The sequence below is a fragment of the Prunus persica genome, chromosome G2, assembly GCF_000346465.2.
Source record: "Prunus persica cultivar Lovell chromosome G2, Prunus_persica_NCBIv2, whole genome shotgun sequence".
NCBI lineage: Eukaryota > Viridiplantae > Streptophyta > Magnoliopsida > Rosales > Rosaceae > Prunus > Prunus persica.
The window spans coordinates 1,916,350-1,934,317 of record NC_034010.1 but is presented as its reverse complement, the minus strand read 5'-3'; the positions used below and the strand labels follow the sequence as shown (position 1 = coordinate 1,934,317).

The window sequence follows — 17,968 nt, the reverse complement described above, 5'->3', positions numbered from 1 at the left end:
ACACTGAGTAATTTCATTGGAGTAACAGCACATCAAGTATTACTTTCAACAAAAATTTCATCTTATTATCCACACAAAAATAATAATTAAATAATCAGAAAATATTCTTCTTATGCTTTTACCTGGAAATGCAACTATACAAAATGTGCAAATTGTTGTGCGGAAGCGTCAACCAACTGCGAGTGAAAAATAACAACAGGCAGGAGAAAAATAGAACAAAAATAATCAACAAGAACAACACCAAGATTTATACTGGTTTGGCAATTGCCTACATCCAGTTTGGAGACGACGGAGTATTCCACTATAATCAATGAGAGAATACAATAGTGTTTAACCACTCAGAAAACCCAAGCCCCAAATATACCCAAGCTCACACACTCAAGAATATAAAGGGGATACAAATTGAGTACAATTTAGAGAGGGAAAAATAACCAACAATAGCAACAAAAGCTTAGTTGCCCAAACTATTATTTTTCTCTCTCCCAACTTCTCTCTTCTCTCATCAACTCTCGGTGCTTTCCGCTCTCTATTTTTCCCAAATGCATGTTCCCTTTTATAAGCCAAACATTTGCTCTTCAACCACCCAACGGCAAAAGCAAAACACACAAGTCAAAAGGTAAAAGTAAGCCATCAATGCTAGCCATTAATTTGTCTCCAATTTGTCTGCTAGCCGAAAGCACCGCAAGATGTCTGCCAACCGAAAGCAGTTTTGCTTTTGACTAATTTTTTGAGCCAATCATCAACAATCTCCACCTTGGCTCAAAACCTCGAAGCAACACTCTCAATGGTCGTCTCCCAATCCCCCATGGGGCAATCAACAAACTTTACAAATGCCAATTAAGTCTAAGCAATGCTTAAACTTGAGCAACGAAACTGGCTTTGTCAACATATCCGCAGGATTCTCAGCGGTCCCAATCTTCTGAAGAAGAATATTTCCCTCGTCAATAATCTCACGAACAAAATGGAACCTCACGTCAATGTGTTTTGTACGTGCATGATGAACTTGATTCTTTGCTAAATAAATAGCACTCTGACTGTCACAATGAACATCCACATGGTCCTGTTCAATCCCCAAGTCATCAAGCAATCCTTGAAGCCAGATGGCTTCCTTTATAGCTTCTGTTACCGCCATGTATTCAGCCTCCGTAGTCGACAGAGCAACTGTAGATTGCAGAATCGACCTCCAACTCACTGGACCTCCAGCAATAGTGAATACAAAACCTGTAGTGGACCTACGCTTGTCCAAATCACCTGCGTAATCAGAATCCACATATCCAACAACACATTGACCAGTAACTTTATCATGCTGAAACAATAAACCAACATCCACAGTACCCAGAATATACCGTAGAATCCATTTCACAGCTTGCCAATGCTCTTTTCCTGGATTATGCATATATCTACTGACAATACTAACAGCTTGTGAAATATCAGGCCTCGTACACACCATAGCATACATCAAACTACCAACAGCACTTGCATATGGAATTTGAGCCATGTAATGACTCTCTTCACCAGTTTTAGGAGACATAGAAGCACTAAGTTTGACATGAGGGGCAAGAGGTGTACTAACCGGTTTTGAATTTTCATTCATCCCGAAACGCTGTAGTACCTTCTTCAAATACTGCTTTTGACACAGACTAATCTTGCCCTTCGCTCTATCTCTTTCAATTTCCATACCCAGTATCTTCCGAGCTTCTCCTAAGTCCTTCATCTCAAATTCATTACTCAGTTGAGTCTTCAACCTTTCAATCTCCACTTTGCTTTTACATGCTATAAGCATATCATCAACATATAAAAGCAGATAGATGAAGGTTCCATCTTGTAGCTTGCGAAAGTATACACAATGGTCATAATGACTTCTTGTGTACTTCTGCCCGATCATAAACCGATCAAATCGCTTATACCATTGTCTTGGAGACTGCTTCAAGCCGTACAATGATTTTTGCAATTTGCAAACCCAATTTTCTTTTCCAGCAACCTTAAAACCTTCTGGCTGAGACATATAAATTTCTTCCTCCAAATCACCATGTAAGAATGCAGTCTTGACATCAAGTTGAGCCAACTCAAGGTCAAACTGCGCAACCAAAGCCAACAAAATACGAATAGAGGAATGTTTTACTACAGGAGAAAATACCTCATTGTAGTCAATGCCTTCCTTCTGAGCATATCCTTTAGCTACTAATCTGGCTTTGAATCTCACATTGTCTTTTCCCAAAGATTCCATCTTCTTGGCATAAACCTATTTGCAACCAATTGCTTTCTTCCCCTTTGGTAACTGAACCAGCTCCCAAGTCTCATTTTTATGAAGAGACTTCATCTCCTCATCCATAGATTTCTTCCACTCCACGCTCTCTGAACTTCTGACAGCTTCTTTGTAGGCGGATGGAATATCATCTTCAATAACGGGAAGTGCATATGCCACAATATCAGTAAATCGAACAGGCTTTCGAATCTCCCTTCTCGATCTTCTGATTGCAATAGAATCTTGTTGCTGTGGAGGCTCTTGGGTAGGTGCCTCCTCTTCATCATCCTCGTCCTCTTCATCAGAATCAACTGTAGGACTAGTGTCTGTAGTATCAGACCTTACTGGAACAACTGGAGTCTTCAGTAACTCCACCTGCTTTGAACTACTCATGGTCTTGGTTGCTTCTATTTCACCTTCATGCTTGTTCTGATTTACCATAGCAGCCTCATCAAAAGTCACATCTCTGCTTACAACAATTTTCTTCTCATCTGGACACCAGAGTCGGTATCCCTTCACGCCAGTGCTAAATCCCATAAATAGAGCCTTCTTTGCTCTTGGATCTAACTTGCTTTCCCTGACATGATAGTAAGCAGGACAACCAAATATGTGTAAATACTTGTAATCAGTACAAGGTTTACCAGACCATACCTCCATGGGCGTTTTGCCCTCATTCGCAGCAGCAGGCAACCGATTAATGAGATGGCTTGCATAAGTAATCGCCTCAGCCCAAAACGCCTTGCCTAAACCAGAATTAGACAACATACACCGAACTTTCTCAAGCAAAGTACGGTTCATGCGCTCTGCCACCCCATTCTGTTGCGGTGTCTCCCTAACCGTGAAGTGCCTCACAATACCCTCATCTTGACAAACTTTCAAGAAGGGATCAGACTTATATTCACCACCATTGTCTGATCTGAGAGTCTTGATCTTTCGACCGCTTTGCGTTTCAATCATCTTTTTCCACTTCAGGAATATCCTCAAGACTTCATCTTTACGCTTCATGGTGTACACCCATATTCTTCTAGAGAAGTCATCAACAAAGGAGACAAAATAATGGCTACCTCCCCAAGATGCATTATTGGAGGGTCCCCAAACATCAGTGTGAACATAATCTAGAATGCCTTTAGTGTGGTGAATAGCAGTGCCAAATTTCACTCTAGTTTGCTTACCCAGCACACAGTGTTCACAGAATTCCAATTTGCATGCCTTTGCACCTTTCAATAAGCCTTGCTTCACCAATCCTTGCAACGCTTTTTCACCAGCATGCCCAAGACGCATATGCCATAACCTTGTGGTGTCTGTGCTATCTGCGTCAGCAGCTTCGGTGACAGCTGCTCCACCAATAACTGTACTACCCTGCAAGAAATACAAGTTATTTCATCTTGTACCTTTCATCACCACCAGTGCCCCATGCACAGCTTTAAGAACTCCACCCTTCATGGTGATCTTGAGACCCTTGGATTCCAAAGCGCCCAATGAGATGAGATTCTTCTTCATATCCGGAACATACCGAACATCACTCAATTCTCTGACTGTTCCATCATGCATCTTCAAACAGATTTTGCCTATCCCTTGTGTTTTGCAGGCATTATTATTGCCCATCAAAACAACTCCACCATCCAGCTCCTCGAAGCTAGAAAACCATTCCCGAATAGGACACATATGATAGGTGCAACCTGAATCCAAAATCCACTCAGTTGAGTGACCATCAGCAGATGAACTAGCCAAAGCAAACTCGAAATCTTCATCTCCAGATTTTGCAACATTTGCTTCAGAACCCGCTTTCTCCTTCTCCTTGTTCTTCAATTTGGGGCAGTCTTTCTTCCAATGACCCTTTTGGCGACAAAAGGCACATTCATCTTTAGCAAGAAACTTCCCTCGTGACTTTGAACGAGATTTTCCCCGCTTCCCAAATTTTCTTTCCTCTGTTCGACCCCTTGCAACAAGTGCCTCGGTTTGTGAATTTTGAGTCTTCTGTTCCTTCTTTCGACACTCATGATTCACCAATGCCGCAGACACCTCATCCAGTTTCACCTCGGATTTTCCATACAACAAAGTAGTTGTCAAATGATCATAATCATCAGGCAATGAATTTAACAAACATAGTGCCTTATCCTCGTCAGGAATTATCACATCAAGATTTGCTAAATCAGCAAGTATTTTATTATAATCATTGAGGTGTTCATGCATAGAAATACCTGAGCGATATTGAAATCGGAAGAGTCGTTTCTTCAAGAAGAGCCGATTTTCTGTGCTCTTGGTCATATACTTCTCCTCCAATTTCATCCATAACTTCTTAGCAGAAGTTTCCTTCATATACGGGTATTTCAACTCCTTATCAAGGAACGATCGAATAGTGGCACAAGCATGGAGATTAATTTGAGTCCACTGCTTGTCATCAATATCTTCTGGTTTATCCTCCAGAACCATATCCAACTCTTGTTGATACAACACATCCATAACTTCACATTGCCACATACCAAAATTATTGGAGCCATTAAATTTATCAACCTCTAACCTTGTACTGGCAATTGGATGTCTATTGGATGTAGGTGCCGACGAAGACGATGTCGATTCCTTTTCCTTCAAAATTTCAACTTTTTCTCCAGCCATCAAATCTGCCCTGCACTATTCACTGCTACTGTAGCACAGCACTATTCACGGGGGCACTGTAGCACCGACACTATTCACCCGTCACTGTAGCACCGACAGATTTTTCACTCCCACGAAACCCCAGTCGAAAAACTGGAGCTCTGATACCACTTGTTGTGCGGAAGCGTCAACCAACTGCGAGTGAAAAATAACAACAGGCAGGAGAAAAATAGAACAAAAATAATCAACAAGAACAACACCAAGATTTATACTGGTTTGGCAATTGCCTACATCCAGTTTGGAGACGACGGAGTATTCCACTATAATCAATGAGAGAATACAATAGTGTTTAACCACTCAGAAAACCCAAGCCCCAAATATACCCAAGCTCACACACTCAAGAATATAAAGGGGATACAAATTGAGTACAATTTAGAGAGGGAAAAATAACCAACAATAGCAACAAAAGCTTAGTTGCCCAAACTATTATTTTTCTCTCTCCCAACTTCTCTCTTCTCTCATCAACTCTCGGTGCTTTCCGCTCTCTATTTTTCCCAAATGCATGTTCCCTTTTATAAGCCAAACATTTGCTCTTCAACCACCCAACGGCAAAAGCAAAACACACAAGTCAAAAGGTAAAAGTAAGCCATCAATGCTAGCCATTAATTTGTCTCCAATTTGTCTGCTAGCCGAAAGCACCGCAAGATGTCTGCCAGCCGAAAGCAGTTTTGCTTTTGACTAATTTTTTGAGCCAATCATCAACACAAATAACTTAGCTACATGTCATAAATATATGAACTTACTCGGCTTCCTCCTCAATGAAGACCCTTACATCATCAACTGACTTCTTTTTACCTATTTATAATGTAACCAAAAAAATAAACATATCGGTAAATAGGTCCCATAAAAAGATTGGAAGCTGAACAGGTAGCATTCCTATAAGTCTTTGGTGTGATTGGACTTTTAGTCATAGAGAGAAGGCTCTAGTCTAGTTAGTTAGTATCAGAACTCCAAAAATAGAAAAATAAATAGCAAATAAATAAACGATACTGGAAATGACCTTTTCAAAAAAATAATAATAAAATAAAAATACTGGAAAGGACAAACATCTGGTCTAGATTCATTTCAATAGACTCAATTCATATTCATAATACCTTTGTCGTGCTTAGTACGGAGAGGACCAGCTCTAGAAAAAGATCTGCCACAGGGTTTTCCGTTGACCCAACATTTTTTGTCATGCTTTCTCCCCTACTTTTCCAATGATCCCCAACTTTGCGTAACCTTTTAAACTTGCGTGCCTGTTTTACACTTTCCGACTTGTCTCCAGAACTTAAATGCCAATCTTTGCCACAGCTATTGTTTGTAAGATCTGCTAAAACAGTTTGGGCTCTATCAATAATTGGTGATGTGGAGGTACATCCTCTTATGCTTGCAGTTTCACCCTTGTTATGCAAGGGAGTTTGAATTTCATTATCAACAGGAGAAACAGAGACATTTCTTCCACAGGCATTGCCTCTCATATTGACTTTTTTACTTTTCCCAGGACTTGAACACTTCAATAGTATTCCAGTATGTAATTGGGCAGGTGAAACAGGTTCAGGTTCTAGATACTCATCTGTGTTATTTGATAGTCCTGCATAATTCACATTTATATAAGCATCATCTTATATTAGGGGACAAAAGCAATCCCTAGGAAACCATATCACATTTTGAATTAAGATAAAATCTTACTAATTGCATTACTAACCACTATTCTGGATAGGAGACTCTGGGACTACTCCACTTCTGATTAAATTAGTAAGCCGTGGACTGAGCTCACCATCTCTGAAAAAATTATTGTCTTCATCAGCCAGAAATAATGATGCCTTGCTGTCCAGAACACAACATCGAGACTTAAATGAAACCTCATTCTTCATGCATGTTATCGGAGTCGATTTCAGATCTCCACTTGGACCAGCTTCAGTAGTTAGTTCTGTGTGGTCTTCATCTGAAGTCCTTGCATGGCAAGAATTTTGCTTCAAGTAATCCAACTTAATAATGCTTGCACTTGTTGACATGGAATGCGATAAGTCTTTCCAAGGAAACACAGGGACAACAATGACTAGGACATTTCCAGAAGCATCAACAGTTACAACATCTGAACCAAAGAGTTAAGAGTGCTCATAAGGATTTTCACCAGGGAAATTAAGTTCGTTATGCTTCTCCTCAGTTTCCAATGTCCCAGTAGGTGATACTTCAGAATCGTCAGGATTCAGAAAATCTGCAACAAAATGTTCAAGATTTAGCATCTTCTCCACATTCAATCCCCCCCCAGCCACCCAATCCAGAAAAGAAAAGACAAGTGCTTGTTATTATTTAACATGCTGACTAGGCCATAATATTTTACGTTCACAAAACCGAGCAAGAAAAAATCGTCCTACAATTTATGTTCAATTACCCCCACTCCCCATCCCCCAATGCAGGTGCAGCATCAGGACTTGAGATTAGGAACATAAACACATGCATGCTTACACATACCAATTTACAGTACAAAAATGTTGTTGAGTATGAACATTTTTTATGGTTTCAGTTCATTCCTTGAGTTAGTTAACCCCAAGAAAAGATAACCAACCTCATAGACGTAGTACTACTTTTATTGTCGGAAGATGAAGAAAAGTATACAGAAGAGAAAAGGTTTTATTTCAATCATCAAGCAAGAAAAAGGTTAAAAGAAATTAGTTTCCGAATAAAGTTTAACAGGCATGCACATATACAGAGGAGCAAAAAGTGCGAAAATTTCTGGCTACAAAGTAAAGAATAAGAGGACTCAAAAGGATACAATGAAAGCATATGGCGTTGAACATTTGGTAAAGTTGAAGATGAAATACTAAAATTATAACCAAAAAGGTAATATAAAGTTTATATTATAAACACAAAATGAACATTGAGTTGGTGATCTTGAGCATAATGGACTTCTGAACTATTTGTAGAAGAATTATTAGCAATGAAGCAAAATGCTCACTTGTCTCAAATGGACCTTGAAAAAAAGTGAAGGAACAATAAACTACATTCGCTAAGCTCAAATTGATTAGCATGCAAATGTGCATAAGTTTGATGCGGGACTTGAAAGCAAGAGTAAACAAGTAAATGCACCTCAGATCTCCAATCAACACGATGAAACTAATCCTAGTAGCGAAGAATCTTTTTCCTTAGTAATTATTTCCACATAATCTGAATAATGCCTTAAAACAAATGGAAGAATTTGGAATGACAAATTTTCTTCTCATAAAAGCCTTTTTGAGCTACCTTCTCCATTGTTGTCATGTTGTTCAGCAGTGTCAACTCCCAAGCACTTCTTTAAACATATTTCACCCTGAAAGCATTGAGTAATAACATAAGAAAATGTCATACAACACAGCAAGGCAAACAACTCAACCACATAGATTGAATCAAACCTCAAGAAGGGAAATATTGCTGTCCCTAGAAAAGGTTAGTCCTTGCAAACATTGCATCATATCAATTAACATTGTCGTCCGATGTGAATGCATTACTTTATACACTCTTGAAGGATATGTTTGGAAGTGAGGAAAGGCAATAACAGATGGTTTCCATGTAATTTCATGGGGGTAAAAATACTTGGCAATTAATGTAGTCTCAGCAACAGTTAAATTGTCTGGAATAACGGGTGTCTGAATAGTGTGTCATCTATCCTTTCTTTCCACGATGAACGAATTGTTCCAATGAAAACTCAACAAACTGGACCTCCGGTTTGAAAATGTGAGGGATCTGCAATAAATAATGACACAATCAAATACGTTTAAAATGCAAGACTATAGCATTTAAAAATCATAAAGATGCAGCCTTTCTTAGAAAATCTCACCATCCTCGGACTAGAATGGAAATTGAAGCTATTTCTCCCCCCATTTCGCAAGTGTTTCATCATATTCTTACTGTTTCCTTGCTTACGCTTGTAACCCTTCAACTCTGACCCTTCACAGGCTAAAACTAGTACGACTTGTCAAGGATTTAGATTTATTGCAAATGCAATGAAAGGTGGTTGAAAGAAAGTGTAATGAAAAAAAAATGGAAAGTGGATTGACACTAAAACTTGGATAAAAGAGGGGGACAAGCAAAAGTTCATTGCATGTTCAGTCTGATCTCACCAACAGCCAACTACAGAACATGCAGTACTCATATGAGAAAAGGATATCAACTCTTCCATCATGCTTCCTTCCAGTTCTCCCCATGCGCTGAATCTTCTCAATGGTGATACATTAGCATCAAAGCATATAACTAGATCAACTTCCATGATATCCAGGCCCTCTTCGCCAATTGATGTGGCAACAATGACATTGTATCCACCAGTACGAAATTTCTACGGGAAATCTAAATAAGCCAATGAAAGGTGCTGCGAAAAGAAATGAAAACAACATAGTTACCTCCAAAACAGCTTGTTGAACTTTTTGTGACTGGCCCTTTAATGCTTTCCCTGTAAGAAATTAGATACTCAATCTCATATAATTGTAAGGCAACCACTAAATCCCAAAAGCTTAAGCTATTAGGGAATAAGCAAACAATGTATATGAAGTTAATGCCCTCTCTCACTTGCAGCCGCATTTCCTGCACATGGAGAGGCAGGAAAACAGAGTCTGGGAGAAGCATATAGGTGCAGCCTTACCTTGCACCTTGCACATCACTACATAAGTGAGTTGGAGGGATTGGAGGTTTCGAACTCAGAAGTCTTATTTAGGGAGATGTTGTGTTCTGGAATTGAATCTAATTACATTACAATTGCCAGCATCCTTCCCCTCTGTGCTTGGGTAGCGAATCTTCAACACGGAGTTCCACTGCTACATAATAAAACGTGTAGTGTTTGATGATTATTTACTTCTGTGGAATGCTCTTGTGGACATGTATGCCAGATCAGGCAAAATTTTAGAAGCTAAATGAGTATTTGATTCAATGTCTAAGCGAGATGAATTAACTTATACTTCAATGATTGCAGGATATGGAGTATGTGAAGCAAATTTCCCCACGAGAATATTCGATTAGAAAGATTCCCCTTTCTTCCTTGCCGTCTCTTTCTCCCTGCAAAATAAAACAAATAAGAGGACCACACCCGGGGGTGTTGGCCAAAGGCCCTCCGATGCCTAAATTAGTTCAAGAGTTTGTAAGAAGAACACTAGCTATCTAGGGTACGGAGATGTGTTTTAGGTGTAAACCGGGCGGTCGGAGCTTTATGTGAGAGAGAGAGAGAGAGAGAGAGAGAGAGAGAGAGAGAGAGAGAGAGAGAGAGAGAGAGAGAGGAGGTGGCTAGGGTTTGAGAGAAATTTTCTGCAGAGTTTCAGTAGGAATTTTAGACGTACCTCAACCCTTGTGTGTGGCTATCCTTTTATAGTGGTCTTGGAGGCTAGGGTTTCAGAGGAATAATTCTGTAGATGGAAGGGAATTATTCCTCCCCTATTTGGAATTGATTTGATTAATTAGGGATTTGATTTATTAGGGTAAATCAAATCCCTAATTGTGGTAATTTAATTAGGTAACTCCTCATTTAATTGGGAATTGTGGTAGGAATCAAATCAATTCTCAACCTAATTAGGTAACGTTCCATTTAATTGGGCAATCCCCAATTAAATTGAGTAACTCCCAATTAGGTTGATTAATTCCCAATTAGGTCAAATAATCCTCAAATGGAAGGAATTATTTGACCTAGGGTCTGATTTAATTCGGTTCCCACAAATGCCTCCCAGATTCTGCATGGCGCGTGGTGGCATGTAGGAGATGTGAATTATCTGTTGGGCTGTCAAGCTGTAACTAGGCTTCCTTGAGTGAGTTGGACTCTTTTTGCAGATTAGGTTCCCAATTGGAGTTAGCTTTTGACTGTTCTTGGAGTTGGGTTCTTAGTAGGAATGAGCTTGCGATTCCTTTTTGACCTAAGATGCCCAACCTGTGTAAATGCAGGGCTTCTCTTCACTTTTCTTCACATCGCAAACTTAACGTCTCTACTCAATTTAATTGGGGATTACTCTATTAAATGGAACGTTACCTAATTAGGTTGAGAATTGATTTGATTCCTACCACAATTCCCAATTAAATTAGGATTTAATTTGATACCTACCACAATTAAGGATTTGATTTACCATAATAAATCAAATCCCTAATTAATCAAATCAATTCCAAATAGGGGAGGAATAATTCCTTCCATCTACGGAATTATTCCTCTGAAACTCTAGCCTCCAAGACCACTATAAAAAGATGGCCACACACAAGGGTTGAGGTACGTCAGAATTACTATTGAAACTCTACAGAAAATTCCTCTCAAACCCTAGCCACCTCCTTTCTCCCTCTCTTTTACATAAGGCTCCGGCCACCCGGTTTACACCTTAAACACATCTTCGTACCTTAGTTAGCTAGTGTTTTTCTTACAAACTCTTGAACTAATTTAGGCATCGAAGGGCCTTTGGCCAACACCTCATCGGGTGTGATCCTCTTATTTATTCTATTTTGCATGGAGAAAGAGGCGGCGAAGAAGGAAGAGGAATCTTTGTAATCGAATATTCTTGTGGGGAAATTTGCTCCGAGAGCACGAGATATACTCAAAGCGTGCTCCAAACTTATTTTCCAATCCACCGAAGCCTTCCAGACAACCACGGTTGGAAGCAAGAAGACGAGAGGCAAAACCGACGCAATGGCTAAATCTGCGACGGCCCAAAGCCACTCCACCCACGATCCCGCGATCGACATGACACCACCTCTCACCACCGTGCCACTTACCGGACTTGCAGTTGAGACCACCATACCGGCCACCGCCGTCGAACATGGTGGAACCTCTAATCAAGGTGGGCTCATTACCACTACCGACTTAGGCCCAATCTTGGAGCAACTTCAAGCATTCCCTCCATTGCCTCCATGCTCAACGCACGCTCCCGCGTACACCTCCGATGAAACCTTAGCCAATTGGGCTCCACACACTTCTCTCATCCCGATCCACGAAGTCAAGAATACCTTAATCTAAGAGTTGACCAGCTAGCTCAGAGAATGGACGACTAAAGCAATCTAATGAGGCAGCTCCTCAACCAAATAAGCTTGGCTCAAAACCTTGGCCGAACGCGCCGATAGGCAGCTCGATGGGTACCAAGCAAGTCGAGCAGGAGTAAGCAGACAAAGTGAGGGACAACAACGTGATTGGCCTGCCGACATGTCGCAAGCATTTACGAGCCACACACAGAGCATATTGAGTTTAAGGAACAACGTGCGAGAAAGGCTGGGCCCACGACTTGACATCCGCGCCCTCCTGGGCCGGCAGGGAAATGTAAATCAAAGGCTAGGCCCCTAGGGAGATCAACTGGATAACCTTCACAATGTGGACCATGAGAAAAGGCGCTCTGCTGCTCACTCTCGAAGAATCGATTCTCGTCGACAAGCTACAGAAAATCCTTCGCAAGCGCAGTCCACCAACACGCTGCCTAGGCAGAGCAGGCGAGAAGGTCGACCCTTGGAAATCAACGAGGAAGTTAGTCAGCATCACCCAAATTGTAAAGGTCGCCAACGTGGCTGACCAGCAATGTGTGCGGAAGACGTTGAGAAGCTTGTGAGTGACCGACTTTGAGACTTGAAGACCAAAGTAAATTTCGAAGATGCACTACGTAAGGAGATAGACTAGGCAAACTCTACGCATTTCATTGCCGAAATCGAGTAGGCTGCTCCCCCGAAGCGATTTTTAAATCCCACATTCACACACTTCAAGGGGGATTCCGATCCCAAGAGCCACCTAAAACACTTCAAAAGTGTCATGATCCTCCACAAAACCGACAACGCACTGATGTGCAAGGTGTTGGCGATGACCTTGTAAGGAGCCGCCCAAGACTGGTTCCATACTCTGCCATTTGGGTCGATCAACAGCTTCAACGAGCTGACTTACGTCTTTACCAAAGAATACACCTCTTACCGGACAATCAAGAACCCTTGCCACCTATACAACCTGCGCAAGAAGTCCGACGAATCCCTTCGAGATTACATCAAGAGATTCAAAGCAGAAAAGGCCAACATTGTAGGATGTGACGACCAAATCGCGTCCTCTGCTTTCAAGAAAGGACTTCTGGCTGAGCACGACTTGTATCGCCAGCTGACTATCACTCTTAACTAGACTTTGGCAGAGGTTTACGTGACCGCGGAAAGCTATGCGCTCTGGGATGACGATTGAATTGCTGCAAAGAAGTCTACTAAGTAGGAAGATCAGCCGACTAAGCGGGCAAGCCAAAGAAGCGACGGATTTAGCAACAGGAACAAGGACAAGCACAGGTCGCACCCACAAAGGGACGCTACGGCAGGAGAGAACTACACCAAGTTCACCATCCCCATACATCAAATCTTAGCCCAAGTGAAGCATAAACCTTGGGTAAGAAGACCACCACCTTTAAAAGGAAAGCCTGAAAAGAGGGATACTAGCAAATATTGTGCCTTCCATAGAACGCACGGGCACACTACGAATGACTGCTTCGCTTGGAAAATGCATCTTGAAAAACTTGTGAGAGAAGGTCACTGCACGGAATTCATTGCGAAGCAGGCCATCCAGCGGATTAAAGATCGTGACATCGCCAAGGAGCCGCCCAAGAAAGTCATAAGAATTAACACAATCCTAGTCGACTCTGAGGAGTCTGGGCTGACCAGCAAGGAAAAGAAGAAGAACATCAAACAGGCCACTGTGATCTCCCAAATCTTGACTGACCTTCCACCAGCAGAAGACGATCCTGTGATCGGCTTCTAAAAGAAAGATATGATCGGCCTCGACATGTCATATAATGACGCCTTGTTATCAGCATTCAAATCGCTCAGGCCATGGTCGACCGAATCCACATAGAAGAGGGCAGCGCAGCTAATATCTTACAACTGGCGGTCATCCAACAGATGAGCTTGCAGACAAAGATCAACAAATTAGCCAGATCGCTGACCGGCTTTACTGGTGCAACAACGGTTACCATGGGCACGATAGACCTCAACATCTACTCCCCACCTATAATCAGCTTGCAAACATTCATGGTCATTAATGAGGTCCACCATACAACGGCATTCTAGGTAGACCATGGGTCGGCAAGATCAACGCCATCACCTCCGCCACACATCAGAAAATTCGGTACCCAATCCCTAGGGGCGGTGTCGGCCAAATCAATAGCAATCAATCAATGGCAAGGAAATGCTCCGCCCAAGGGCTGAAGAAAAGCAAACATGCGCAGTTCCTCCCTGTGAGCCAGGCAGATCTGAAGGAGGTTGAACAACCGAATCTTGCTCCCTTATAAAAATCAAAGCTTCAAGACTAAGTCGAGGAAATTTGTCTCGAGGTCTCTCCTGAAGAAGGATGGAAACCCGAAGATGACGTTGAGTTAATACCCTTGGATCCTGACTAGCCAGATAGAAGAGAAGGTGGAGCTGACCACCTTCCTCCAGAACAACAAAGACATGTTCGCATGGTCGCCATTAGATATGCCTGGCATTAACCTGAACATCATCTGTCATCGACTCTACATCAACCTTGCTTGCAAGCCAGTGGCGCAAAAAAGACGCAACTTTTCTCCCGAGCGCGTCGCAATTATCAAAGCTGAGATTAACAAACTCCTAGCTGCCGGCTTCATCGAATAGGTCTCATACTCAGAATGGCTTGCCAACGTTGTTCTGGTAGTGAAACAAGAAAAGGGCAAATGTAGAGTCTGCGTCGATTACACAAACCCCAAAACTATGGAAGTCTACGTGGATGACATGCTGGTCAAAGCCCCAAAACGTGCAGATCACATCAAAAATCTTGTCGAGGTATTCAGCCTGCTTCGCTAGTATTGCATGAAGTTGAATCCGATTAAATGCACGTTTGGTGTATCCTCTAGCCGATTCTTGGGATACCTAGTCACACAACGAGGTATCGAGGCACACCCACGTCAAATCAAAGCCATTCTCGAGATGAAGTTGCCCTCCAAGGTGAAGGAGATACAGAGTCTGACGGGCAGAGCAGCGGCCCTCAACCGATTCCTCTCGAGATCAACCGACAAGTGCAAACCATTCTTCAAAGCTTTAAAGAAAGGACAAAGAGACAAATGGGACGAGAAGTGCGAAGCAGCTTTCCAGAATCTGAAGACTTATCTCACTTCACCTCTCCTGCTCTCAAAGCCAGTCCCTGGTGAGGACTTGTTCGTGTACCTGGACAGTGTCGAACTCAGCTGTCAGTTCAGCTCTCATCCGAGAAGAGCTAGGGGCCCAACATCCGATATTCTAAATGTCAAAAGCTTTCCTCGATGCAGAGACTCGCCACCCGAAATTACCCTACTACCAAGCTCATCGAGTCATCGTTATGACCGACTTTCCTTTAAGATCAATCATCCACAGCCCTGACGCTTCTCAGCGACTCATGAAGTGGGCTATAGAGCTAAGCCAGTATGACCTCCTCTATCGGCCAAAAGCTGCAATAAAAGCCCAGGCTTTAGCAGACTTCGTAGCATAATTCATCCTCTTCAGCTATCGCCTCTTCGACCGTCTGCTCTTCAGCTTCTTCCATGCTCACAATATTAACATGCTTACTCTGCATAGGAAGCAAGCCAAAACAGAGCATCTCGATGTCTCCATCATCAATGGCATAGAAGGGATTATTTCCATTTTAGCAGTCCAAGTAGCCCAGCTTGTACGCATTCTTGCATTCTTGCGCTCAAGACAGAAGTAGGCATCTCTTGGACTAACCAAGTCAACAACAGAAGAGGGGGCAACAGCAGACGAGTTTCAGATAGTTTCAACAGCAAGAACTACTACCTTTTGAAGCAGATGAAATGTTGCTTCCCTTTATTTTTCTAATAGAAGACTTGAGACTATCTCAAGATCACCAGCCTGATGGATATGATCAACCAGCTTGAAACAAGCAGACGGACTTGACAGAAAGTTCATCTTGAGTAGATCAGACACAATTGCATCCCCTACAGGGCTAGACTTGTCCACCTTGGGATCAGCCACTGACGTTGCAGAAGAGCCTTTCGCCCTGGGAGATGACTCTCTCGTCTCCTTAGCTACCGCCACCCTCACCTCCAATGAAGTCAACTCCACACTTGACTGCCCGTGACTCAACAGCTGGATTATGAGCAGACCTTCTAGTTCAGTCTCCATCCTTTGACTAAGGCAGACGACCCGAACTTCGAAGAAGAATATCTGCATCTATTTGCCTCTCAGCAGGTGAGCTAGATCGAGCACGGGCTATTCTACGGAGCAGATTATTGTTTTCAAACTTGTCAGCATGAGGCTTGAGTAGAACATCCCGAGCACTGTGCGTACCACCAACGTTCCTGATATCAGCACAAACAAGATGTTTGACCCCAGCAGATGACGATGGAACATACCTCACTTGAGTCTTCCCAGCATAAGGGAGCTTTGGATTCTTCCTCAATGGAGACACATTCTTCGCCTACGAAGAAGTAGCTTCATCTCTTGAGGACTTGGCGACAACCTTTTTTTTATTTATGAGGAATACCGACAGAACACTTCTCCTGCCCAACTGACAGATCATCAGAGTCTAGACTATTTTGCGTCTATCTCTCAACATCCTGGGCAGGGGGCAGACCACCGACTTCCTCCCAATACCCGCTCAACTGATGCGGCTCGCAACGCATGAGGCCAAGCACACTCCAGCCTAGACCTGTGACGATAGGGAGCAGCTAGTCCACCTGCGCACACCTGCTCCATCACGGGTGCTGCTCAGTGCCAGCCATTGCCACGACGACAACCAGCCAAGCTTCCCCTAGCTGGCCTTCGCCACAAAAAAGAAGAAAAGACGAAGAAAAAGAAACATACGTGCTCGACTTACCTTGGGATGCACGGTGACTCCTTTCTTCGACAAGCAGTACGAATTCTCCAATATCTGTCTTAAGCTAGAAAGTAGAGAAGTTAAGTTTGCGATGTGAAGAAGAGTGAAGAGAAGCCCCGCATTTACACAGGTTGGGCATCCTAGGTCAAGAAGGAATCGCAAGCCCATTCCTACTGAGAACCTAACTCCAAAAACAGTCGAAAGCTCACTCTAATTGGGAACCCAATCTGCAAAAGGAGTCCAACTCACTGAAGGAAGCCCAGTTACAGCTAGACAGCCCAACGGATAATTTACATCTCCTACATGCCACCACGCACCATGCAGAAGCTAGAGGGCATTTCTGGGGACCGAATTAAATTAGACCCTTGGTCAAATAATTCCTTCCATTTTGGGATTATTTGACCTAATTGAGAATTAATCAACCTACTTGGGAGTTACTCAATTTAATTGGGGATTACCCAATTAAATGGAACGTTACCTAATTAGGTTGAGAATTGATTTGATTCATACCACAATTCCCAATTAAATTAGGAGTTACCTAATTAAATTAGGATTTGATTTGATACCTGCCACAATTAGGGATTTGATTTACCATAATAAATCAAATCCCTAATAAATCAAATCAATTCCATATAGGGGAGGAATAATTCTCTTCCATCTACGGAATTATTCCTCTGAAACCCTAGCCTCCAAGACCACTATAAAAAGATGGCCACACACAAGGGTTGAGGTACGTCAGAATTACTATTGAAACTCTACAGAAAATTTCTCTCAAACCCTAGCCACCTCCTCTCTCCCTCTCTTTTACATAAGGCTCCGGCCGCTCGGTTTACACCTTAAACACATCTCCGTACCCTAGTTAGCTACTGTTTTTCTTTTAAACTCTTGAACTAATTTAGGCATCGAAGGGCCTTTGGCCAACACCCCCCGAGTGTGGTCCTCTTATTTATTCTATTTTGCAGGGAGAAAGTGACGGCGAAGGAAGAAGAATCTTTGCAATCGAATATTCTCGTGGGAAAATTTGCTCCCACATATACGGTATAACTCCCCGTTTGGAGCACTATGTTTGCATGGTTGATCTTTACGGGAGGGCTGGTCTATTAAATAAAGCAGAGGAGATTATCACAAGGATGCCTTACAGGCCAACTTCTGCAATTTGGGCTACTCTTCTTGGAGATTGTCGGATCCATGGAAATATAGATATAGGGGAATGGGCAGCAGAGAAGCTGTTGGAAATAAGACCTGAAAATTCTGGTTACTACGTGTTAATTGCATGTATGCTGCTGCTGGTTGTTGGAACAAGCTAGCGAGAGTGAGGA

At 42.4% G+C, this 17,968-nt stretch overlaps 1 protein-coding gene across 1 annotated transcript; it reads left to right on the top strand.

The window, feature by feature from the left end:
* On the top strand, nucleotides 14,768–15,196 carry LOC109947133. The gene has a single exon (XM_020556624.1). It carries the CDS (start codon nucleotides 14,768–14,770, stop codon nucleotides 15,194–15,196), a length of 429 nt encoding a protein of 142 aa, XP_020412213.1.